General features: G+C 43.9%; 1 protein-coding gene and 1 long non-coding RNA gene across 3 annotated transcripts; both read right to left on the bottom strand.

Annotated features, from left to right (window-relative positions):
* Positions 1 to 772: 772 nt before the first annotated feature.
* Positions 773 to 15262, bottom strand: LOC308664640 (uncharacterized protein). Its single transcript, XM_081322065.1, has 6 exons — positions 15083 to 15262; positions 14705 to 14821; positions 14309 to 14610; positions 13860 to 13942; positions 4844 to 4970; positions 773 to 4237 (listed from the first exon to the last, which is right to left on the bottom strand). Exons 4-6 carry the CDS (start codon positions 13932 to 13934, stop codon positions 1362 to 1364), a joined length of 3078 nt encoding a protein of 1025 aa, XP_081178191.1. The 5' UTR covers positions 13935 to 13942; positions 14309 to 14610; positions 14705 to 14821; positions 15083 to 15262; the 3' UTR covers positions 773 to 1361.
* Positions 15263 to 18670: 3408 nt separating this feature from the next.
* On the bottom strand, positions 18671 to 26354 carry LOC308664666. Of its 2 annotated transcripts, XR_014025717.1 has the most exons (6): positions 25975 to 26354; positions 25582 to 25698; positions 24756 to 24838; positions 23874 to 24000; positions 20237 to 23253; positions 18671 to 19883 (listed from the first exon to the last, which is right to left on the bottom strand). It is a non-coding gene; the product is annotated as an uncharacterized lncRNA (long non-coding RNA). The 2 variants fall into 2 exon arrangements; XR_014025716.1 differs by having other exon boundaries at positions 18671 to 23253.
* Positions 26355 to 26887: the final 533 nt, after the last annotated feature.

The raw sequence follows: 26887 nt of genomic DNA, 5'->3' as shown, positions 1-26887 counted from the left end.
AGGCAGTGCAGAGAGTGGTGAGGATGGCCAAAAAGAAAATTAGCAGTTCCCTCCCATCCAGGACATAGCACATAAGCGTTGCTTGAGCAGGGTCCGTAAGATTATCTGGGACACTACACATCCTCTTCACAACCTGTTTTCCATTACCTTCTGGGAGGAGGCTTCATGGTATCCGTAGCAGAACAACCAGATTCGGCCATAGTTTCATTCCATACAGCATTAACCTTGTGAACTCTCAGGCTTCCTTCTTCCATTATATATTCAAGATGGACAGTATTTAATATTTGTTATGTATATGTAGGGGGGTGGATCTATACATATGTTGTATACAGTATGTTTAAGTGTGTGCCATGTATATGTTTCACTTTGAGAGCGGGCAACTAAATTTCATTTTTGATGTGTGCTGTTGTGCCCACAGTAAAAAAATGACAATAAAGGTTATATTATCTTAAAGAAGGCCAGCATTTTCAACACAAATAGAGCTAAAATGAATATACACACATACATTTTCCCTTGCTTTCTTGCATACATCAGTTCTTCACAAAGCCTGGAGGCTGAACCCAGACTCACTTCAGATGTTGCTTCTGCCTAAATAAAGCAGCTTGACCAAGCAGAGGTTTTGGAGTAATGAGAGGGGCAATTGGTTAACAGATTTTATTAAGTGGGACCTTACCTTTCAATAGGTAATACCTCTGGAATTAAGAAGTCTATCCTGAGAGGTTCCCAAAATCCAAATACATTTATTCAGCTGCTTCTACAGCAATGCCCTGAAAGAAGGAAGACTGTTTTCCACAGTTTTCCACAGATGTTATTCTTTTTACACTCCATATCTTTAGATGGTTTGATATCACAGATCCCTTTATACAAATTAAGGACACTTCAGTTCCTATAGGGATCTCCCTACCGTCCTGTATGTATCCCTGATGTGGGTCATATTAATATGGGAAATAAGTTGATTGCTTTCCACAGGATACCGTTCGTACCCTCTGTGGATTCTTTGTTGAGAAGCATCCTGTTTTCACTCAAACTCCTTCCACATTGCAAACATTTCTATTTCTCCCCTGTGTGGATCCTCTTATGGGAACTAAGGTGTCTTTTTAATCTGAAGCTCTTCCCACATTCTGTGCACTGATGCAATTTCTTCCATGTGTGGGAACTAATGTGGTAAGGGATCTGCTTGAACTCAAACTCTTCTCTCTTATTCATTGCATACATATAATTTCTCTTCCGTGTGGATCCTGTTATGGGAAGTAAGTGCACAGTTCTCACTGAAGTTCTTTCCACATTCCAGGCAATTCTACAATTTCTCTCCTGTGTGGGTCCTTTTATGGTAAGTCAGATTGCCACTGCCAGCAAAGCTTTCAACAGTCTGTGCATTTATAAGCTAATTCCCCAGTATGGATCCTGTTATGGAAACTGAGTTGACTGCTTTGGCTGAAGCTCTTTCCACACTCCAGGCATGTATAAGGTCTCTCTCCCGTATGGATTCTTTTATGGTAGGTAAGGTGACTGATGGTTTTGAAGCTTTTTCCACACTCCATGCATTTATAGGGTTCTTCTCCTGTGTGGATCCGTTTATGGGAAGTAAGAGAACTCTTTCCACTGAAGCTCTTTCCACAATCCAGGCAGGTATAGGGTTTCTCTCCCGTATGGATTCTTTTATGGTAGGTCAGGTGACTGCTGGTTTTGAAGCCCTTCCCACATTCTATGCATTTATAGGGTTCTTCTCCTGTGTGGATCCCTTTATGGGAAGTAAGAGAACTCTTTACACTGAAGCTCTTTCCACACTCCAGACATGTATATGGTTTTTCTCCTGTATGGATCCGTTTATGGTAAGTAAGGGAACTGCATTTCCTGAACAGTTTTCCACACTCTGTGCATTTATAAGGTTTTTCACCTGAATGGATCCTTTTGTGGCAAGTCAGTTGATCACTATTTCTGTAGTTCTCGCCACACTCAATACAATTATATGGTTTTTCTCCCGTATGAATCCTTTTATGGGAAGCAAGGTCACCACTTTGCCTAAAGGTCTTCCCGCACTCTAGGCATTTATAGGGTTTTTCTCCTGTGTGGATCCGTTTATGAGAGGTAAGAGAACACTTTACACGGAAGCTCTTTCCACACTCCAGACATTTATAGGGTTTCTCGCCCGTATGGATCCTTTTATGGGAAGCAAGGACACCACTTTGCCTAAAGCTCTTTCCACACTCCATGCATTTAAAGGGTTTCTCTCCTGCATGGATCAATTTATGCTTAGTAAAAGAAGTGTTCTTCCTGAAGGTTTTTCCACAGTCTACACATTTATAGGGGTTTTCCTCTGAATGGATCCTTCTATGGCATATCAGGGAACTACTAGTGCTGAAGCTCTTCCCACACTCTGTGCATTTAAAAGGTTTTTCTCCTGTATGGATCCGTTTATGGGAAGCAAGGGAACTGCATGTTCTGAAGGGTTTTCCACACACTGTGCATTTATAAGGTTTTTCACCTGAATGGATCCTTTTGTGGCACATCAGTTGATCACTATTTCTATAGCACTCTCCACAGTCAATACACTTATAGGGTTTCTCTCCTGTATGAATCCTTTCATGGGAAGCAAGGCCGCCACTTTGCCTAAAGTTCTTTCCGCACTCTAGACATTTAAAGGGTTTCTCTCCCGTATGGATCAATTTATGCCTACTAAAAGAAGCATTCCTCATGAAGGTTTTTCCACACTCTACACATTGATTGGGTTTTCCCACTGAATGGGTCCTTTTATGGCATAACAAGTAACTAGTAGTGCTGAAGCTCTTCTCGCACTCCATGCATTTATAGGGTTTATTTCCTATATGGATGCTTTTATGGGAAATAAGGACACCACTTTGCCTAAAGCTCTTCCCACACTCCAGGCATGTATAGGGTTCCTCTCCTGTGTGGGTCCTTTTATGATAAGTCAGATAGTCACTGTCAGCGAAGGTCTTTCCACAGTCTGTGCATTTATAAGGTTTTTCGCCTGTATGCTTCTTGTTATGCAGACTAAGTTTACTGCTTGTGGTGAAGCTCTTCCCACACTCAGTACACTTATACGGTTTCTCTCCTGTGTGGATCCTTTCATGAGAAGTAAGAGAAGTCTTTATAGAGAAGCTCTTTCCACAGTCCAGGCAGGTATAGGGTTTCTCTCCCGTATGGATTTTTTTATGGTAGGCCAGGTGACTGCTGGTTTTGAAGCTCTTTTCGCACTCCATGCATTTATAGGGGGTTTCTCCTGTGTGTAACCGTTTATGGGATGTAAGAGAACTTTTTCCACTGAAGCTCTTTCCACACTCCAGGCATTCATAGGGTTTTTCTCCAGTATGTGTCCGTTTATGGTAAGCAAGGGAACTGTATGTCCTGAAGGGTTTTCCACACTCTGTGCATATATAAGGTTTTTCACCTGAATGGATCCTTTTGTGAGAGGTCAGTTGATCACTCTTTCTGTAGCTCTCGCCACACTCAATACACTTATAGGTTTTTTCTTCTGTGTGGATCAGTTTATGATCCATTTCCCCTGAATGGACCCTTCTATGGCATATCAGGTAACTAGTAGTGGTGAAGCTCTTCCCACACTGTATGCATTTAAAGGGTTTTTCTCCAGTATGGATCCTTCTATGGAAACTAAAGGAACTCTTCACACTGAAGCTTTTACCACAGTCCACACATTTATAAGGTTTTTCCCCTGAATGGATCCTTTTGTGGGATTTGAGACACTCTCTGTTCCTGAAGCTCTTTGCACACTCTAGGCACTCATAGTGTTTTTCTCTAGTGTGCATCCTTTTATGAGAAGTAAAGGAACTGTTTGAATTGAATCTTTTGCCACAGACCGTGCACTTATAGGGCTTTCTCCCTGACTGTATTCTTTTATGGGAAGTTAGATTACCTCTCCACCCAAAGCTTTTTCCACAGTCCACACCTTTGTAAAGCTCCTCCCTTGCCTTGGTCATTTTATGGGGAGTAAGTTTATTACTGCTGAAGGTCTTTCCAGTTTTGAACTGGTTACTAAAATTGGGGTTTGCTTTGAATCTTTTTCTGCTTTGACATTTCCCCGTATTTTCTTTGGAGTCATGTTGGGTCAGGAAGTGATCCATTTCCACACATTCAAGAATAGTTTTTTCTCTCCTCTCCTGTTTATTTGTAGGTGCCTCTTCAGGTATTTCAATTTTGATTATTCGCAATGGCACTAAATTTGGCTCTTGGTGATTTTCCTTCTTCTGCGCATCCAGTGCTTGAGGGGGAAGAAAAATAAATTAGAATAATGCACAACATACAATTTGCTGTACCAATGCATAGATTTATCTATTACTGGGCACCTGCAGAGAAAGAAACGGGGGAAATGGTAGCATGAATATTGGTTATTAACTTAAAAGACTAGCATGGCTTGTGGTCTAACCCTCATTCTTGGCAGTTAAAAATTTAAAGCAAGACCAGGTCTGGACATCAGGATGTGGCACACAATTTGTCTCCCATATGGTGCATCTAAGTTACATTCAATAAGAAAACGTATGCCATTGAAGTTAACATCGGATGTTCTTGCTTGACAAAAACATCCTCTCCCTCATCATCTTCCCAATAGCTCTGCAGTGATGACACGGGCCCACAATGACCACAAGACCAAATGTCGACCCTTGCCAGAATGACTGATCAGCCCACTGATCTCTTTCTTTTAAATGAAATTGTGCTACTTAAGAGGACGAGGGCAGAGTGGAATTAACATAAGAGGACAAAAGAAGAGATGAAATCATTTTTAACAAGATACGTATAGATGTAGGTTGTGAATAAAGAATCTAGTGACTCTTTGCTCTGACATAATTTTCCTCCAGAGAACCCTTACCTAAATAGTCCACCATCGCAGACATTTCCAACATGACTTCTCGATGGAGGGCTTTCTGGCTGGGATCCAGCAGCGACCACTCTTCACTACTGAAATGGATGGCCACCTCCTCAAAGGACACAGGACCCTAAACAAGGAATAATCCCTGTGAGCAGACTCGGTAGAATTTGCGATATCTCCTTTCATCCACAAATACTAAAAGCACAAAGTGCAAATTCTTTTTTTAAAAAAGAATGTTATTGAATTTTATAGGCTTAGGGATAAAATAGGATCGAGTTAGGGATTAGAATTTAGGGTGGGGTTGGGATGAGGATTGGCGTTGGGATTAGGACAGGGTTGGAATCAAAATTGGGGTTATCCCCCAATAACGCTTTCATTCTTTAGCAAACAAGCTATTGTCCGGGTACATATGTTCAATTAACAATAGTTAATATAGTATTAGATAACTGTAGAAAATGTAATAAATGATAATCAAAAACAGTATCAGTTAATCAATACATGGCATTCTTTTTACTAATATATATTCAAAATAACATATCACATTCATTTCATACTAGTTCATTTTCCTTACCATTGGTAAAAATTATCCCATGTTCTATAATAAACTGAATTTTCTTTCTCTTTAATCTTAACGTCAGTCTATCCATTTCTGCACATCCTAAGATTTTCTTAATTAAAACCTCTTTAGTTGGTAAGTTTTCATTTTTTCCAGCATTGGGCAAATGCTATTCTCGCTGCTGTCAGTACATGCAATATTAAATATTCATTCTCCTTCTCATAATTAGATCCTAATATTCCTAACAAAAACAATTCTGGCTTAAATTCTATCTGTCTTTTAGTCATCTTTTCCAACCATGTATGTATCTTAACCTAAAACATTTTTGCTTTAGGGCATATCCACCAGATATGATAGTAAGTACCTGGCGTTTGTTTACATTTCCAGCAAATATTCAAAATGTTTTTAAACATTTTCGCTAATCTGGTGTCATAAGAGCCTTGGTGGAGCAGTGGGCTAATACCTCCTTAAGTAACACCAGCTGCCTGCAATTAGTGCAGGTTCGCATCCCACCAGGCTCAAGGTCGACTCAGCCTTCCATCCTTCGGAGGTAGGTTTAGTTTAGTTTAGTTTAGTTTTATTAAATTTTTATACCGCCCTTCTCCCGAAGGACTCAGGGCGGTGAACAGGGCATATAATAAAAATACAAAAATACAAAAGTTAAAATAGAATTAAATTAATGCCCAAAATAAAACAATAAAATATACAAATATTTAAAACCCTAAATTAACTCCCCATCAGGCCAGGCCAACTTGTTCGAATAAGTGGGTCTTTAACCCGCGCCGGAAGGAGCGGAGATCCAGTGCCATCCGGAGCTCAACCGGCAGTTGATTCCACAGAGCCGGGGCGCCCACAGAGAAGGCCCTCCCCCTGGGGGCCACCAGCCGGCATTCTCTGACCGGAGGCACCCTGGTAAGGTAAAATGAGGACCCAGATTGTTGGGGGCAATAAGCTGACTTTGTAATAATGCCACTTGGGGGGGGGCGAAAGCCCTAATAAGCAGGCATAGACATAGAATGAAGGCTATTGCTAAGCACATTGATTTGTGCTTAGATTGTAAGCCGCCCTGAGTCTTCGGAGAAGGGCGGGATATAAATGGGATTAAAATGAAATAAGAATAAATATGCCATCTATAAAACATTTTATACAAGTTTTCTTTATATGAGACTACTTTAGTCAATCTGATATTTCTATCCCATAGTTTCTGCCAGTCTTCCAAGACTATAGAATATCCAGTTTTTTCCCCGTGTTATGTTTCATTTACTTGTTCTTCTTCCATCTTTAAATTTAGCAGAAATTTATAGAATTTCCTAATCAAGTTTTTATCTGTTTTTAACAATGTTAGATCGAATTCTCTGTTCTTTATAGAATCACATTGTCTTTACCGTATTTTCCGGCGTATAAGACGACTCGGCGTATAAGACGACCCCCCTTCTTTTGAGAAGATTTTCAAGATTTTTCGTCTTATACGCCGGAAAATGCTTACATGCCAGTTGCCAAGTGTCCGACACAAGCCCGATTCAGCCCCGTCTGATGCAGATGGTGCAAAGCCTCCCTTTTGAAGCCCAAAGGGGCTTTTCCTTCCACCCACCCATTTGAGAGCACATTTGCAGACGGAGCAGCCACGCGTCTGGAGCCAAGCCCCGCCCAGGAGGCGGTCAGCCAGGTGGGCTCGGAAGACGCGCTGGAGAGCCGGGCTTGGGGCGGCCATGCCGAGGCCGGCTGGCGAGGGCCGCTGCGTGGTCTGCAGGCGAGAGGGGCGCCAGGCCCACCGGAAGTCCCCAGAAGTTCCTGGAATGGGCTGGCAGGCACGCTCTTTCCCGGCCCGCTGGAAGTCCCTGGAAGTTCTTGGAATGGCCTGGCGGCGGGCGGGCACTCCCTCCCCGACCCGCCGGGGAGCGTCTCCCAAAACGCAGTGTCTGGTGGCCAGGAGTCTGTCGGCCTGGTCGCTGGCGAGCTGGCCCGTGGCTAGGGCCGGGACCCAGGAACCGGTAGCCGGGTGTGGGTGGGGGGAAGGAAAGCCGGACGCAGGCTTCTGCGGCTGGTTGCGAGGCCGGATGCGGGCGTCTGCCGGGAGAGATAGCGGGTAGCAGGGCGCGCTCTGCTTATGCTCAGATGCCGCTTGGGTGAGGGGGAGGGGCTTCCTGTCGCTCCCGGGGTCTCACGTTGCAAGGGGGAGGGGAAGGGGCTTAGAGGCTCTTGGGGGTAGGAAGGGAGAGTTACATTGGAGGGGGGACTGAACTAAGGAGGCTTGAAGTTGCTTTGCAAGAATGGGGACGCTCGACTGATTTATGTTTTTTTCTCCGGTGTATAAGACGATTGGGCGTATAAGACGACCCCCCAACTTTTGAGAAGATTTTCATGGGTTAAAAAGTCATCTTATACGCCGGAAAATACGGTAGATCTTTTTCATATCTCATTTGAATTTGCAAGTATGGCCACCATGCTAAATCAATACCTTGTTGTTGTAAATCTTGTTGAAAAAAGAGTTCTGGTCTTGTGCATAGCGCAGCAGTCAAGGGGTTCAGGGCTCCATGCCCTGCATCTGAGTTTCTTCCTGTTAAAGGTAAAGGTTCCCCCACACATGCGTGCTAGTCGTTTCCAACTCTAGGGGCCGGTGCTCATCTCCATTTCAAAGCCGAAGAGCCAGTGCTTGTCCGAGGACATCTCCGTGGTCATGTGGCCAGCATGACTAGACACCAAAGGCGAACGGAATGCTGTTACCTTCCCACCATAGTGGTCCCTATTTTTCTACTTGCATTTTTACGTGCTTTCAAACTGCTAGGTTGGTAGAAGCTGGGACGAGTAACAGGCGCTCACTCTGTTATGCGGCACTTGGGATTCGACCTGCCAAACTGGCGACCTTCTGATCGACAAGCTCAGTGTCCTAACCCACTAAGCCACAGCGTCCCCTTTCTTCCTGTTAGGGGACCCTAAACGGGCTAGAAGCCACCCTGGAGAGGCAGCAAAGAAGAAAGGAAGTCCTAGGGATCTCGGAGAGACGGAGGTTGAAGCCTTCCAGAAACCAACAGGAGAAAGACTAGCCTAACTTCAGAGTCTAGCCCAAGCTGCAAGCAACCGAAGTCAAAAGCACTATTTTAAACTGATTGTAAACAGCGTGCTTGAATCTGGGTAAGAGCATCGATTTTCTCTATCCTACCTATTAACTTTCCTGAAAGGGGGGGGGAAATTCCCAAGAATTTTTGCCCCACCCTTTTGCTAACAAAAAGGCAAATCAAACCTTTTCTGGAGGACTAAAATCTGAAAAATAAACCAGTGCTGAGATCTACTGGTGGATAAAGACTATGACAGCTATGGCTTTCATGCAGGACTTGGTAAAATCTGGAAAAAACTAATTTCTACTTTTGACCTTTAAAGCTTTAACAATAAAGAACAGCTGTGACAAAAAAGAAAACAATCTGGCTGCAGATAAAGTGAGATTTACAAAATTAGGGGGAAAAGAACTTTTTTGAACTCTCTGGATTATAAGTATTTAATTCTGACCTCAAAACTATTTCCAGGGGGGAGGGGATTTGGATTCTTGGTCATCATGGAAAATCAGAGATTTATAGAAAGAACTTACCAAGAAGTAAAGAACTTACCAACTTTACAACAACAAAAATTTCAGAAAAATATAACAGAGAAGGAACAGATAAAACAGATAACTGAATACGAATCTGATGATAGAGATTTAAAGATGGAATCCTACAAAACAAAGAAGTATGATTTAATACAAGTGGAAAAAAATTACAAGAAATACTGGATTTGGAAAAGACAACCTATATTTCAACACCACAAAATAAACTTGAGGATAATAAAAAAAGACTGGATAAAATGGCTTGCAGAAATGCCAGGGAAAACACTAGAACTGGAAAGACAAAAAATGACCAGAGAAAAAGAAGGAAAAAGATTTTCAACAAAAATGAGTGGGCAAATCCCTCTAACAAAGATACTATACTTGATTTACCTTTTATATCTACAGTAACACCTATAAGAATATGGAAAGATTCTTTGACTCAGAAGAACATATTGATTAAGAAAGACATTGGGCAAAAGTAAAAGGTTAAAGTGAAAATTAAGAAAATAGATGATGGGGCCTATTAGAGAGAATATTCAAAAAAAGCCATTCAGATAATCGCCCGGCCGCCCTGTTTAGGGTAACTCGCTCTCTTCTTAATCAGGAGGTGAGGGAGGAACCCTTGCAAGGTCGAGCCGAGGAATTTAGCCGATTTCTGTCGGACAAAATCGCTCGGATCCGGACCGGTTTGGACTCTGACTGAGCAGAGTCTGACAAAGAGGATACGGGCGGCCTTGTCGATTTAATCTGTGAAGAGTTCGATCCTGTGACTCCTGAAGAAGTGGACAAGATCATGGGGAAGCTGAGCTCCACCACGTGTTTGTTGGACCCGTGCCCATCCTGGCTGACTTATGCAGCTCGGGATGGGACACGAGGCTGGCTCCAGGCAGTGATTACTGCCTCTTTGAGTCAGGGTAGTTTTCCCTCCGCCTTGAAGGAGGCGGTGGTGAGACCCCTCCTCAAGAAGCCTGCCTTGGACCCAGCAATTTTAAACAACTATCGTCCAGTCTCCAACCTTCGCTTTTTGGCGAAGGTTGTTGAGAGCATGGTGGCGCAGCAGCTCCCTTTGTTCTTGGAGGAAGCTGACTACCTAGACCCGTACCAATCGGGTTTCAGGCCCAGGTACAGCACGGAGACGGCATTGGTCGCGCTGGTGAATGATCTCTGGCGGGCTCGGGACAGAGGTTGCTCCTCTGTCCTAGTCCTTTTAGACCTCTCAGCGGCTTTTGATACCATCGACCATGGTATCCTGCTGCGGCGTCTCAGAGGGTTAGGAGTGGGAGGCACAGTTCTCCAGTGGTTCTCCTCTTACCTTCTGGGACGTTCGCAGTCGGTGTTGGCAGGGGGGCAGAGATCGACCTTGAGACCTCTCATTTGTGGAGTTCCTCAGGGATCGGTTCTCTCGCCTCTCCTGTTCAACATCTATATGAAGCCGCTGGGTGAGATCATTTGTGGTTTTGGAGTTGGGTATCACCAATATGCTGATGATACCCAACTTTTTATTTCTACCCCAAACCACCCCAGCGATGCCCTCGACGTGATGTCCCGTTGCCTGGAGGCGGTCCGGGTCTGGATGGGGAGGAACAGGCTTCGACTCAACCCTGACAAGACTGAGTGGCTGTTCGTGCCGGCATCCCGGGAAATTCCGATTATCCCATCATTGGCCATGGGGGGTGAGCTATTACCCCCCGTAGATAGGGCCTGCAACTTGGGGGTCCTTCTAGATTCACAGCTCTCTTTGGAAGAGCATATTGGAGCTGTGACTAGGGGGGCCTTTGCCCAGGTTCGCCTGGTGCGCCAGTTGCGGCCCTATCTAGACCGGGATGCCTTGCACACAGTCACTCATGCGCTCGTGACCTCTCGTCTAGACTACTGTAATGCTCTCTACATGGGGCTGCCCTTGAGGTCCACCCGGAGACTCCAGCTGGTGCAGAATGCAGCCGCGCGAGTTGTCTTGGGAGTTTCCCGATACTCCCATGTTACACCTTTGCTCCGCGAGCTGCATTGGCTACCGGTTGCTCTCCGGGTGAGGTTCAAGGTGTTAGTGATGACTTACAAAGCCCTTCATGGCATGGGTCCGGATTACCTACGGCAACACCTGCGGCCGGCGTCAACTTCCCTCCGTCCAGTGCGCTCCCACAGAGAGGGCCTCCTCAGGGTGCCACCGATCAAAGAATGCCGATTGGTGACCCCCAGGGGGAGAGCGTTCTCTGTGGGCGCGCCAGACCTTTGGAACAGCTTACCGGTTGAGCTCCGGATGGCCCCCGACCTTCGCTCCTTCCGGCGCGATCTCAAAACTTTCTTTTTCGAACAAGCTGGCCTGGTCTGACGGGATGGGGTTGGGTTTTTATAAATAGTTTTAATTGTAATATGTATTAATTTTAAGGGCATAATGTTTAATGACTTTTTAATTTTTGTATAATATTTTTATTGTGTATTGCCCTGTTCACCGCCCTGAGTCCTTCGGGAGAAGGGCGGTATAGAAATCAAATTATTAAATTAAATTAAACTATTTGAGAACAGTTAAAGAGAAAAATTTTGGATGTGAACTTGGATATAAAAGAGTTGGGATGGCCTATATAAAGGAAATGTTTTAAATATCTTAAAGTGATTGACTTTAAGAAAATTATAAATGGATTAAAAAAAGTTTTGACTAAGAGCTAAAAGACTGGAGGATTAGATTTATCAAATGGAATATTTCAAGATTAGATACATTATCAATTATGGTACAAAGAACAAAAAAAATTGGAAATAAATATGTGTTAGTTTATAGGAAATAGGGTTTTTAAATAGCATACTATCTTTTTATTTTATTCTTTTTCTTATTCTTCTTTCTCTTTTTAGTCTTATTAATTCCTTAAGAAAGGTAAAAGTATTGGGTTGGTTTACATGAGAAAAATAGATTTAAATACATTAAATATAATTAACTCTGAGAAGATCTTAACCAGTAAAAATGTTCAGAACTTTGTGGGAAAAACAAATGTAAACAAGAACTGTAAACAGAATATATGATGAGACAATCAGATTGACTAGATAGAAAAGGAATATTATATTGATATGATTATTTGTAGAAATATTAGAAAACATTTATATTTAATTACCATTTATTAAAACAATAAGAATTGTATTAACTTAAGGTTGGTAAAAGAGAACACTATGGGGGGGAAAGGAAATCAAGTAAAGTTATCATGTGGATTATAGATTATAGAATTTAACTGTTAGTGAATGTTAGCTAAATGTAAACTGTCTACCGAATATTAAGGTTATTATGTTAAAAAATTAATAAAACATACTTTAAAAATATATTCTATGACTATCACTAAGTGTTGCATCTTATGATTTATGATGAAGTGTTGTATTTTATGATTTAGGATGAATGTATTTTCATGTTGTTTATGATCATGATTATCACTATTATTTTTATGAACACTGAGAATTGCATCGGAGACAAATTCCTTGTGTGGTCAGAATCCAGTTATATTTCATTTCTATCTTGTTGTTGTTGTTAGTTGCGAAGTCGTGTCCAACCCATCGCGACCCTATGGACAACGTTCCTCCAGGCTTTCCTGTCCTCTACCATCTTCTGTAGTCCATTTAAGCTCACGCCTACTGCTTCAGTAATTCCATCCAGCCACCTCATTCTCTGTCATCCCCTTCTTCTATTGCCCTCAATCTTTCCCAGCATTAGGCTCTTCTCCAGTGAGTCCTTCCTTCTCATTAGGTGGCCAAAGTATTTGAGTTTTAGCTTCAGGATCTGGCCTTCTAAAGAGCAGTCAGGGTTGATCTCCTCTAGGACTGACCGGTTTGATCGCCTTGCAGTCCAAGGGACTCGCAGGAGTCTTCTCCAGCACCATAGTTCAAAGGCCTCAATTCTTTGGTGCTCAGCCTTTTTTATGGTCCAGCTTTCACTGCCATACATTGCAACTGGGAAGACCATAGCCTTGACTATACACACTTTTGTTGACAGGGTGATGTCTCTGCTTTTTAGTGTGCTGTCTAGATTTGCCATGGCTTTCCTCCCAAGGAGCAAGCGTCTTTTAATTTCTTGGCTACAGTCCCCATCTGCAGTGATCTTGGAGCCCAGGAAAATAAAATCTGTCACTGCCTCCATTTCTTCCCCATCTATTTGCCAGGAATTGAGAGGGCCGGATGCCATGATCTTGGTTTTCTTAAATTTTCTATCTATCTTCTCTAAATTACAAATTAATCCTTACTATCTCCTGGATTCTGTCATACTAAAAAAGGGTAGGGGGTATGCATGGGGTTTTTATTACTTTCACTTCCTGGATACAATACAAAGTAACCTTTTGTTGATTCACTTCAGGTCTATTAACCAAACAATGTAGCCATTTGCCTTTCATCTTATGTCTCTCTGAAGATCTGTTCTTTAGACAGCCAGGGAAAAGAGGAAGAGGAAAGAGGCAACACTTGGAATCTGGGCAATAAGAAGATCCGTGCTGATGGAGCCAAATGGATGTTATCTTTCTTGAATAACACCTAGAAATCTGTCAATTTGAATCGCCCAGAAGAAGTGCGAGTGGGTAGCCACTTGAGAACACTTTAAAACATTGAATGATGGAGGGAATTCCCCAGATCCTGTCTAGCACGCCTATCAATTTCTCTTAATAAAGGATTCCTGTTGGAAGGAACTGCTTCCAAAAGTTCTGTTTTCTTAAGGTGTTGATTGAAGTGGGTCCTTACATTGTGTGTCCAAGCACACTTGGCCAATAAAGAAGTTTACTCTCTATTTCCTATAAATTTAAATTTCTAATTTCCTTATTGTGCTTTGCTCAGGAATAGCAGTATCGTATGTTGAGTCCCCAAAGGAAACTAGAGGTCTCCTACTGCTCCCCCATATTAGCTGCAGATCTCTTCCTTCCTACCTGAGTTGGGAATCCAGCAGCTCTTTCAGCTCCACCAATAGAAAGAGATGATTCAGTGAATAACGGTGACTCCATTTTGTCCACTGGGAAGGAAAGAGACAGGATGGAAAGAGGAAAGGATTCAACTTCATCTTGTCTAGCTTGAAGGCACAACTGAAGATTTCTTCCTGTTCTGCCACGGAAACCTGCACTGGCCTCTTCAACACTCTGCCTTCGGTGGCCTTTCATAGGCTCCATCATGGGAGCCAAGAACAAAAGGAGAAGACCAAACCCCACCACACATTGTAGAACAAACCTCAATTGGATTGTTCTCCTATCCCTTTGGAAGAACACATGGAAGTACACTCTTGACAACCAAAGCATTCGCTCAATCTCTGCAAATTCTCCCCCTCCCCCTTCCCTGCAGCTTGAAACCATCATGGAAAAACAATTTGTGAAATTCTACCAACCTAGGAAAATGCCTGCAGGTCAGGTGGAGTTAGAAATGGTCCAGTAGGGATCCGTGTAGGAATTGAGTTGGAATTATCTCTTAAGGAAAGCCAAAAAAGAGGTTGCTGTCTTCTGCATCATTGAGAACAAAGAGAAATCTTTCATAATTGAGGAGCCAGATTGCAACTCAAGGTGGTCCCTAGAAGAGTGGGTCTTCTGCAAAAGGCAAACCATGGCCTTGGCCTGAAGGGAGGGAATTCCTCTGTGCGCCTTAAGTCTTCTAGCTTGAAGACGGAGTTATAGCTTTCTTAGTCATCTTCCACTAAATCAAATGATGAAGATACGAGAAGACAGAGTTAAGGATAACTAGAATCTTTCCAAAAAATCTCCAATCCAGCAGAACAGTCTTCCCTTACCTAGTGAGGTTTCCTGACGTTGACTTTTATACTTGGGGAACCCTCTGAAAGACAGATCACGAGAAAGATTTGTGGGATCCACCCAATTAGTCCCCATTCCTGGAAGGATCTCAGAACCTGAAGTAGAAGAAAAGGAGAGGGCTAAAGAGGATGGGACATGAGAGGATCTCTCTTTTACGTTCTTTCCAGAAGATGGTCAAGATGTCCATCGGTGAGGATGGATGAGGCCAATGGGAGAATTGCTCCAAATGAGATACTCTTTGGAAGAATGCAAGGCCAATTTCTTTAATGAAATGAGGCTATCTAAATTATCTACATGCATTATCAATCACCCAAAACTCTCTCAGAAAGGCATTTCCCACAAGAAGCATCTCTGACCTGGGGCCCTTCCTGAGCAGGGGGCCGGACTAGAAGACCTCCAAGGTCCCTTCCAACTCTGTCTTCTAGTCTATTCCTGCTTCTTCTCCTCTGCCAGGCTCGGCAGGAATCTGTCAGCCGCTGGCACCGCCGGGGAACTCGTCTCCTCTGGCTCTCCGAGGATCCTTCCCGTCTTGGAAGCTGAACCCGAAGAAGACGTGAGCAGGTGGTCCCTTTAGACTCCCCCTCCCCTCCCCCCTCTCAACTTTCTCCCCTCCCCCGTTGTTGGATCTCCTGCATGCACAGCCCGGAGCAGTTATGGGGTGGATTCCCCGCTCCCTCCAAGCCTCGGGATTCGGAGTCTGTTTCTCCTCCCATGGGGAGGATCTGAGTCGCTGGAGCCCCTCTTCCCCGGCCGCCTTCACCACCCCCACCATCCCAGATTCCCGGGGAGGTACTCACAGGCTGCAGTCTCCCGATCATGTAGTTGAAGCCGAGCATGCGCATTGGCATACAGTCAGTCTGCAGCCCAGAGCGCGCCCCCTGCTGGGAGCTGAGATGAAATCACGGCCGTGGGTGGGACCTTGGATGCTATCAAGCCCAACCTCTGATCGGCGCCAGATCTGGCCTGGATGACGAGCTCTGCCGTTTAGCAACCGGTAAATGCCGTGGGGAGATGACAGGCCTCCCTTGCAGAAAGTCACCCGGAGAGTATAGGGATTCCGTACTTTTGGGAGCCGAACGATTCTCTATTCCCCACCCTCCCTCCCGCGCTCTCTTCCTTTTTCTTTCTCTCATTCTCTTTCTCTCCCATTCCGTCTTTCTCTGTCTCTCTCTCTCTCTCTCTCCGTTTCTCTTCCCCCCTCTTTCCTTCTGTCTGTCTCTCCCTGCCTCTTTCTCCCACTTGCACTCTCTCCCTCTCGTTCTTTCTCTTCCTCCCTCCCTCCCTTTATCTCTTCCTCTCCCTCCCTCTCCCCCCCCCTCTCTCTCTCTCACACACACACACGTTCTAGCAGAACCTGTCACCTGGTGCTGCTTTTGGTATAGTTTGAGAGCTTGACGCCTGCTGATATTTCCCCAAGAGATGGGAATGCAAACTCAGTCATGGATCAATGGAGCTTCAGTATTTATATCATTTGTAATAATTACCGTATGTAATTAAGGAGCGTGAGAAAAATGCAGAGGGGAAAAGGACAGCCACTGCCCAGAAGACAGAAATAATAGAAGAATCAGAATCACCCCAGTTCCAAGGTCCCCTCCAGCTGTAGCTGCACATAATGTGGGTAAGAGCCCCACCCCCGCATCCCGGTTTCTCAGCCTCTGCTCCAAAGGCTTATGGAGAATCCCAATCATCCAGGTAGGGTTGTCCCAACGGTGCTTTTCCAGGAGGGAACTGGACTTTCTTGTTCTTTTTTCCTTTGAAGACGTTTCGCTTCTCATCCAAGAAGCTTCTTCAGCTCTGATTACTCCCCACCATCCAGTGAGCGCTGAAGAAGCTTTTCTTCAAAGAAAGTCCAGTTGCCTCGTGAAAAAAGCACCTTTGGGGCACCAAAGGCTTTGTCCCTCAGGGAGAAATCACGAGAGATTCTGCCCGGATACAGATGACTCATCAGAAGGGAGGATTGCCATTGGCGCAACGTATTCCTGGCAGGCCAACTCCAAGGCATCCCTGTCAAGACCGCCCGCCTCCCAATTCCACTTTCCCCCTTCTTCTCTTGGGACGGGGCTTATGGGAAGCCTCCATGGGCTCTGCTGGGCTCCCCCTTTTCTGCTGTGTCAACTGGCGAGGATCCCTGGAAGGGAAGGCGGGAAGAAGAAGACACTGCCTCCAGAAGGGGAAGAAGGGGGATGGTATCCCCACGAGAGGCGTTGGGGGTAAAGGCTTCAGTGCAAGGGAGGCGGGGCCTCCCTTCTGGCCACACCCCTCCCAGTGCGATTCCCTCAGGCGGGGAGGCGGGAAAAGCCGTTGAGAGAAAGAGGGACGCGGCTCTGAGGGAAGCGCCGCCGTCGGACTTCTTCGGGGCTCCTCGCAGACGGCCTCGACTTCTTTTTCTCGGTCGGACTCTGGATTTAGGCCTCCTTCTGGGTCCTCGAGACTCTTCGAGGGCCCATTATATCCACAGGGGGCCCGGGTGGGGGAGAGAAAGGGACTGCGAGCCCTCTCCCCGGGAGACGTTGGGGAAAAGGCTGAAGGAAGGGCGGGAGGTTGCAAGACCCCTCCCCTCCCCCTCTGACCACCCTCCTCCCAGTGAAGCAGGAAAAGGCGGACCTTTGCTGGCTGGGGGGAGTGGAAAGAGGCCCACCTATGAAAAAAACACCATTGGGGGTCTTTGGGGCTCACAAGGATGGAATTGACTCCTTTCTCTCAGTCCAAATTAGGCCTCCCTCTCTTCTCTCATGGGCCCCCTCCACCACCACCCCTCAAGAGCCCTTTTTAGCCCCCTTGAATCTCAGGGGGGGGCATCACATCCAAACACTTTAAAGCGTCCCTGATTTAGGCAGGCTGGATAAAAAAACCCAACCCAAAAGGAGAAGCGCCACAATTCCCTCCCCCTAATTCAGCAGTTTCTCTGATGAGAAACCTTCCCTCCTCCCGTGAATCCCTCAGGGTCACCCCATGGCTGAGGCAAAATGACTGAGAGGATCCCCAGATCCTGGGACATGATCTTCAAAGCCTTGGCCTCCATTCGCTCCCAAAACTCTTCGAAATAATAATGGTATCTCTTAACAGGTCTTTGTTTTCAAGGAGAAGGTGGAATTTATGGCTGGAAAATAAATACTTTGAATTAAGGTATTCAGTTAATATATTATGTAATTGTATAGAGTGGGAAAATAAATGTCTTCCCACTTAATACCCAGACACACACCCCTCCTTGAAGCACAAATCCTTGTCTGCCACTCAAAGGTCAAATGTACATTCAGATTGTAGAAAGCTGCAAAAGGGTTTCAGTTGTCTGATTCCCCTTTAGGTCTTCCGACGTACAGGAAAAATATAGTTGGTTGAAGCACTATCAATGCTGCATGGATTATCTCCACAGATGTAAAATTATGTAATTAGGAAAATTCTAAAAAAAGGCCAAGATTTTAGAATGTGGAATGTTCCCACATTTTACAGGTTACAATTTCTCTCGTTGCTTGCTTCTTTTCATAGAGAAATCTACCTTGCTAATGCTTTTCTCATTCCATGGTTTTCTATGCATCATTGTGTAATGTGAAACTGAGTCAAATCTGAACTCATTCCACCTCCTACCACTTTTATTACACACACCATCCCCCCTCTAAGTTCCCCTACATATTCATCTTTCTTCATTTAGCTTTTTTGTTCAGTGTGCATTAAGTAGGGCATCATTTACACTGTGCCACAACTGTTTCCAATAATTTATTAACCTTTCAAAATTAGAAAGGTTAATAATTGGGAAATACGCTTTTTAGAAAGCTAAATTAAGATAAAAAACACAAAGTCACATTCATGCTAGTAACAGTTTTCCCAAAACCATAGAAATGCTACTGTCCCCTAATGTGTCAAGTATGATTGACATTTCTGATACATTTGGCATTACAAAATGAAATAGAGGCACTAAAATGACATTTGAATATGAGAATTAGAAAATACGGTACTATTACTTTAATCAGAAACTGAACAATTAATAATTTAAATCAACCAATTTAAGTCCTTTTTTAAAGATAAAACGTTGCTCATATGGTACACTGTTGGATCAATAAAACCATTTATAAAGTCCCTTTCAACCGGGTTAATGCAATTTTGCACCAGACTGGACTGTACATATAAACATTTGAGACATTTTACTTGTAAACCAAACATGTACAAGTATATGAAAAAAAAGCTTAAATACCTTCCTACATAAAGGCCAGTATTTTCAACACAATTAGAGCTAAAATGAATATACACACATACATTTTCCCTTGCTTTGCTTGCATACACCAGCTCTTCACAAAGCCTAGAGGATGATCCCAGACTCACTTCAGATGTTGCTTCTGCCTAAATAAAGCAGCTTGACCAAGCAGAGGTTTTGGAGTAATGAGAGGGGCAATTGTTTAACAGATTTTCTTGAGTGGGACCTTACCTTTGAATAGGTAATCCCTCTGGAATTAAGAACTCTATCCTGACAGCTTTCTAAAATCCAAATACACTTATTCAGCTGCTCCTACAGGAATCCTCTGAAAGGAAGACTGTTCTCCACATTTTTTCACAGATGTCATTCTTTTTACACTCCATATCTTTAGATGGTTTGATATCACAGATCCCTTTATACAAATTAAAGACACTTCAGTTCCTAAAGGGATCTCCCTCCTGTCCTGTACATATCCCTGATGTGGGTCATATTAATAAGGGAAATAGGTTGATTGCTTTCCACAGGATATCTTTTTACCCTCTGTGGATTTTTTCTTGAAAAGTAGTCGGTTTTCACCAAAACTCCTGTATTACAAGCATTTCTATTTCTCTACTGTGTGGATCCTCTTATGAGAACTAAGGTGTCTTTTTAATCTGAAGCTCTTCCCACATTCTGTGCATTGATGCAATTTCTTCCATGTGTGGGAACTAATGTGGTAAGGGACCTGCTTGACCTCAAACTCTTCCCTCATTCATTGCATACAGTTTTTCTCCTGTGTGGATCCTGTTATGGGAAGTAAGTGCACAGTTCTCACTGAAGCTCTTTCCACATTCCAGGCATTTTTAGGATTTCTCTCCTGTGTGGGTCCTTTTATGGTAAATCAGGTATTTCCATAATCTGTGCATTTATAAGGTTTTTCCCCAGTATGGATCCTGTTATGGAAACTGAGTTGACTGCTTTGGCTGAAGCTATTTCCACATGCGAGTTCCTTGGACTGCAAGGCGATCAAACCGGTCAGTCCTAGAGGAGATCAACCCTGACTGCTCTTTAGAAGGCCAGATCCTGAAGCTAAAACTCAAATACTTTGGCCACCTAATGAGAAGGAAGGACTCACTGGAGAAGAGCCTAATGCTGGGAAAGATTGAGGGCAATAGAAGAAGGGGACGACAGAGAATGAGGTGGCTGGATGGAGTCATTGAAGCAGTAGGCGTGAGCTTAGATGGACTCCAGAAGATGGTAGAGGACAGGAAGGCCTGGAGGAACATTGTCCATAGGGTCGCGATGGGTCGGACACGACTTCGCAACTAACAACAACAACAACAAATTTCCACAATCCAGGCATGTATAGTGTTTTTCTCCCGTATGGATTCTTTTATGGTAGGTAAGGTGACTGATGGTTTTGAAGCTTATTGCACACTCCATGCATTTATAGGGTTCTTCTGTGTGGAACTATTATGGGAAGTAAGAGAACTCTTTCCACACTCCAGGCATTTATATGGTTTCTCTCTATGTGCGTTTATGGGAAGCAAGGGAAGTGCATGTCCTGAAGTGTTTTTCACACTGCATTTATAAAGTTTTTCACCTGAATGGATTCTTTTGTGGGAAGTCAGTTGATCACCATTTCTGTAGTTCTCGCCACACTCTACCCTTATACATTTTCTCACCCGTATGAATCCGTTTATGGGAAATAAGGTCCACCACTTTGTCTAAAGCTCTTCCCACACTCTATGCATTTAAAGGGTTAGTTTCCTACATGGATCAATTTTGGCTTAGTAAAAGAAGTGTTCATCCTGAAGGTTTTTCCACATTCTACTCATTTATAGGGTTTTCCACCTGAATGGATTTTTCTATGGCATATCAGGTAACTACTAGTGCTGAAGCTCTTCCCACATTGTATGCATTTAAAGGGTTTTTCTCCTGTGTGGATCCGTTTATGAGAAGTAAGAGAACACTTTACACGGAAGCTCTTTCCACACTCTATGCATTTATAGGGTTTCTCTCCTGTATGGATCCTTCTATGGGAAGCAAGGACACCACTTTGCCTAAAGCTCTTTCCACACTCTATGCATTTAAAGGGTTTCTCTCCTGCATGGATCAATTTATGGTTAGTAAAAGAAGCGTTCATCCTGAAGGTTTTTCCACAGTCTACACATTTATACGGTTTTTCCCCTGAATGGATCCTTCTATGGCATATCAGGTAACTGCTAGTACTGAAGCTCTTCCCACACTCTGTGCATTTAAAGGGTTTCTCTCCTGTATGGATCCGTTTATGGGAAGCAAGGGAACTGCATGTTCTGAAGGGTTTTCCACACACTGTGCATTTATAAGGTTTTTCACCTGAATGGATCCTTTTGTGGGAGGTCAGTTGATCACCATTTCTGTAGCACTCTCCACACTCAATACATTTATAGGGTTTCTCTCCTGTATGAATCCTTTTATGGGAAGCAAGGCCACCACTTTGCCTAAAGCTCTTCCCGCACTCTATGCATTTAAAGGGTTTCTCTCCTGCATGGATCAATTTATGCTTAGTAAAAGAATTGTTCGTCCTAAAGGCTTTTCCACACTCTAAACATTTATAGGGTTTTTCCCCTGAATGGATCCTTCTATGTGATATCAGGTAACTACTAGTGCTGAAGCTCTTCCCACACTCCATGCACTTATTGGATTTCTCTCCTGTATGGATCCTTTTATGGGAAACAAGGACATCACTTTGCCTAAAGATCTTCCCACTCTCCAGGCATTTATAGGATTTCTTTCCTATGTGTGTCCTTTTATGGTAAGTCAAATATCCACTGTCAGCGAAGGTCTTTCCACAGTCAGTGCATGTATAAGGTTTTTTGCCTGTATGGATCCTGCTATGGAAACTAAGTTTACTGCTTGTACTGAAGCTCTTCCCACACTCAATACACTTATAGGGTTTCTCTCCTGTGTGGATCCTTTCATGAGAAGTAAGAGAAGTCTTTATAGGAAAGCTCTTTCCACACTCCAGGCATTTATAGGGTTTTTGTCCCGTATGTATTCTTTTATGGTAGGTCAGGTGACTGCTGGTTTTGAAGCTCTTTTCACATTCCATGCATTTATAGGGGTTTTCTCCTGTGTGTAACCGTTTATGGGAAGTAAGAGAACTTTTTCCACTGAAGCTCTTTCCACACTCCAGGCATTCATAGGGTTTTTCTCCAGTATGTGTCCGTTTGTGATAAGCAAGGGAACTGCATGTCCTGAAGTGTTTTCCGCACTCTGTGCATTTATAAGGTTTTTCATCTGAATGGATCCTTTTGTGAGAGGTCAATTGATCACTATTTCTGTAGCACTCTCCACATTCAAAACACTTATATGTTTTCTCTCCCGTGTGAATCCTTTTATGGGAAGCAAGGCCACCACTTTGCCTAAAGCTCTTCCCGCATACTATGCATTTATAAGGTTTCTCTCCTGTATGGATCCGTTTATGGGAAGCAAGGACACCACTTTGCCTAAAGCTCTTCCCGCACTCTATGCATTTAAAGGGTTTCTCTCCCGCATGGATCAATTTATGCCTAGAAAAAGAATTGTTCATCCTGAAGGTTTTTCCACAGTCTACACATTTATAGGGTTTCTCCCCTGAATGGACCCTTCTATGGCATATCAGGTAACTACTAGTACTGAAGCTCTTCCCACACTGTATGCATTTAAAGGGTTTTTCTCCAGTATGAATCCTTCTATGGAAACTAAAGGAACTCTTCACACTGAATCTTTTACCACGGTCCACACATTTATAAGGTTTTTCCCCTGTATGGATCCTTTTGTGGGATTTGAGACACTCCTTGTTCCTGAAGCTCTTTGCACAGTCTAGGCACTTATAGGGTTTCTCTCTGGTGTGGATCCTTTTATGAGAGGTAAAGGAACTGTTTGAATTGAATCTTTTGCCACAGACCGTGCACTTATAGGACTTTCTCCCTGACTGTTTTCTTTTATGGGAAGTTAGATTACCTCTCCACCCAAAGCTTTTTCCACTGTCTACACCTTTGTAAAGCTCCTCCCTTTCCTGGGTCATTTTATGGGGAGTAAGTTTATTACTGCTGAAGCTCTTTTCAGTTTTGAACTGGTTACTAAAATTGGGGTTTGCTTTGAATCTTTTTCTACTTTGACATTTCCCCGTATTTTCTTTGGAGTCATGTTGGGTCAGGAAGCAATCTGTTTCCACACATTCAAGAATAGATTTTTTTCTCCAATTGTGCTTCTTTTCATGTTTCCTCCTCTCCCATTTATTTATAGGTGCCTCTTCAAGTATTTCCATTTTGATTATTTGCAATGGCATTAAATTTGGCTCTTGGTGATTTTCCTTCCTCTGCCCATCCAGTGCTTGAGGGGGAAGAAAAATGAATTAGAATAATTGACAACGTACAATTTGCTGTGCCTATGCATAGATTTATCTATTACTGTGCATCTGCAGAGAAGAAAACGGTGGAAATGACAGCATGGATAGTAGTTATTAACTGAAAAGACTAGCATGGCTGCTGATCTAACCCTCATTCTTGGCCGTTAAAAATTTAAAGCAAGAACAGGTCTTGACGTCAGGACGTGGCACACAATTTGTCTCCCATATGGTGCATCTAAGTTACATTCAATAAGAAAACGTATGTCATTGCAACACAAAATTTGTTGCTTATTATGACAACTGTAATAGGCAAAAAATACTCCCCCCATCATCTTCCCAATAGCTCCGCAGTGGTGACACGGGCCCAGAATGACCACAATACCAAATGTCAACCCTTGCCAGAATGACTGATCAGCCCACTGATCTCTTTCTTCTAAATGAAAGTGTGCTACTTAAGAGGACTATGAGGGAGACTGGAATTAACATAAGAGGACAAAAGAAGAGATGAAATCATTTTTAACAAGATACATATCAATGTAAGTTGTGACTAAAGTGTCTAGTGACTCCTTGCTCTGACTTAATTTTCCTCCAGAAGAACCCTTACCTAAAGAGGCCACCATCGCAGACATTTCCAACATGACTTCTCGATGCAGGGCTTTCTGGCTGGGATCCAGCAGCAACCACTCTTCACTACTGAAATGGACGGCCACCTCCTCAAAGGACACAGGACCCTGAACAAGGAAGAATCTGTGAGCAGACTCGATAGAATTTGGGAGATCGCCTTTCATCCACAAATACTAAAAGCAGAAAGTGAAAATTCTTCATTGGACATTTCCCTAGCTGGACTCAACACATTACCTGCTAAAATGGGCAGAATTCACAGCCTATGGCTGACAGCCAATTAAGGCATGGCTGACTCTGCTGACCTTCAGTGTCATCAACCTGCCTTGATCAAGTGGCAGTGTGTGCCTTAGACACACCATCTACCAAGGGCTCCACCATTTCATGATGTTTGCAAGAGATTCTGTGGGATTTCTGTCTGACATGACCAAAACGTCTTTGTGGTTCTTTGAAGGACCAGCCTTGCTCCCATTCATGAACATTCATGAAAATACAAGGGAGGCACTTCAGGCCATCAAGATGCAGATGAATCACAAAAGAGTTTGTGCTCCTCCTGTTTTTATCCCTCTCTCCAATGATATGAAAACAAGATAATACTTAAGTAAAGTAGATTTAGCCTAAATTATTCATGTGTTCTTTCTGCTTTACTTGGAAAACCAGAATGATATAACCACTAAGGAATTCCATACATTTCCAAAACTTAAACTTTGAGAGGTGGGCCTACTTTGACTGATCATGAATTTACATTTCTAATTTTCTTGTTGTGCTTTGCTCAGGAATAGCAGTATCATATGTTGAGTCTCTAAAGGAAACTAGAGGTCTCCTACTGCTCCCCCATATTAGCTGCAGATCTCTTCCTTCCTACCTGAGTTGGGAATCCAGCGGTTCTTTCAGCTCCACCAATAAAAGGAGATGATTCAGTGACCAACGGTAACTCCATTTTGTCCACTGGGAAGGAAAGTGACAGGATAGAAACAGGAAAGGCTTCAACTTCATCTTTTGTAGCTTGAAGGCACAACTGAAGATTTCTTCCTGTCCTGCCCAGGAAACCTCCATTGGCCTCTTCTACACTCTGCCTTCGGTGGCCTTTCATGGGCTTTCGGTGGCCTCCATCATGGGAACCAAGAACAAAAGGAGAAGACCAAACCTCAATTTGAGTCCTACGGGAATAGGGCAGTATACAAATTCAATAAATAAATAAATAAATTTGATTGTTCTCCTATCCTTTTAGAACAACACATGGAAGTACACACTTGGCAACCAAAGCATTCGCTCAATCTCTGCAAATTCTCCCCCTCCCCCTTTCCCTGCAGCTTGAAACCATCATGTAAGAGCAATTCGTGAAATTGTAGCAATCCAGGAACCAGCCTGCAAGGACAGGTGGTGTTAGAAATGGTCCAGCAGGGATTTGTGTAGGAATTTAGTCAAAATTATCTCTTGAAGGAAGGCCAAAAAACAGGTTGCTGTCTTCTGCATCATTGAGAACAAACAGAAATCTCTCATTATGGCCTTGATCTGAAGGGAGGGAATTTTTTCATGTGCCTTAAGTCTTCTAGCTTGAAGAGGGAGTTATTGCTTTCTAATTTAGTCACCTTCTACTAAATCCAACAACAAAGACACAAGACACAGAATTAACGATAACTAGAATCTTTCCAGAAAATCTCCAATCCAGCGGAACGTTCTTCGCTTACCTAGTGAGTTTTCCTGAAGCTGTCTTTTAGTGTTTGCGATCCCTCTGAAAGACAGATCACAAGAAAGATTTGTGGGATCCACCCAATTATTCCCCATTCCTGGAAGGACCTCGAAACCTGAAATAGAAGCAAAGGAGAGGGCTTAAGAGGACAGGACATGAGGGGATCTGGATTTTATGTTTTTTCGACAAGGCGGACAAACTCTCGTGTCCATTTGTGGGGATGGATGACGCCAATGGGAGAATTGGTCCAAGTGAGACTCTTTGGAAGAATGCAAGGACAATTTCTTTAATGAGTTTCCCTAAATTATCCACTGGCATTATTAATCTCCAAAACTCTGTAATGGAGATATTTAACAATTCAAGCATATTTCTCAAAAGAAGCATGTCTGACCTGGGGCCCTACTTGAGGAGGGAGTCGTACTAGAAGACCTCCAAGGTCCCTTCCAACTGTGTCGTTCTAGTCTACTCCTGCTTCTTCTCGTCTGCCGGGCTCAGCAGGAAAGTACGCCGCTGGCACCGCCGGGGAAACTGCTCTCCGCTGGCTTTCCGAGGATCCTTCCCGTCTTGGAAGCTGAACCTGAAGGAGACGTGAGCAGGTGTTCCCTTTAGGCTCCGCCTCGCCTCCCCCATTGTTGGATCTCCTGCATGCACAGCCTGAGGCAGTTATGGGGTGGATTCCCCGCTCCCTCAAAGCCTCGGGATTCGGAGTCTGTGTCGCGGGACACCGCTTCCCGCCCCCCGCTTCCCGGGGAGGAAGTCACAGGGGGGACTCCCCCGACCACGCAACGGAGTCGAGCATGCGCAGTGGCATACAGTCAGTCTGCAGCCCAGAGAGCTCCCCCTGCTGGGCTTTGCGGTGAAATCACGGCCGTGGGAGGGACCTTGGGGGCTATCAAGCCCAACCTGTGATCGGCGCCGGATCTGCCCTGGAGGACGAGCTCTGCCATTTAGCTTCCGGTAAATGCCATGGGGAGACGACAGGCCTCCCTTTGTCCTTGCGGAAAAAGGCGATTTGTAGAAATTCACCCCCAAGGGGATGCTGGTTCCGTCCTTTTGGGAACTCATAGATTCTCTCTTGCTTACTCTCTCTGCCTCTCTTTCCCACTCGCTCTCCCTCTCCCTTTCTCTCCTTCTCTTTCCCTCCCGCGCTCTCTCCCTTTCTTTTTCTTTTTCTTTTTCTCTCCCTCTCTTCCCCCCCCCACACATACGGAGAACTTCTGGCAGAACTTAACACCTTGTGTTGCTTTTGATATTTTGAGCTTGACACCTGCTGATGTTTCCCTGTTTTTTAGACCACAACTTCA

The sequence above is a fragment of the Vipera berus genome (assembly GCF_964194415.1).
Source record: "Vipera berus genome assembly, chromosome: 2".
NCBI classification, from domain to species: Eukaryota; Metazoa; Chordata; class Lepidosauria; order Squamata; family Viperidae; genus Vipera; species Vipera berus.
Note: the sequence above shows the minus strand (reverse complement) of the source record. Positions and strands in the feature narration are given on the sequence as shown.

Bases quoted from the DNA above. Each gene is read 5' to 3' on its own strand.
- LOC308664640 (XM_081322065.1), bottom strand. From the start codon at position 13,934: ATGGAGTCACCGTTATTCACTGAATCATCTCTTTCTATTGGTGGAGCT. The intron at 4,971-13,859 runs GTAGGAAGGAAG...TTCCTTGTTTAG, and splicing joins CTGCTGGATTCCCAACTCAG to GGTCCTGTGTCCTTTGAGGA. The intron at 4,238-4,843 runs GTAAGGGTTCTC...TTCCCCCTCAAG, and splicing joins TGCGATGGTGGACTATTTAG to CACTGGATGCGCAGAAGAAG.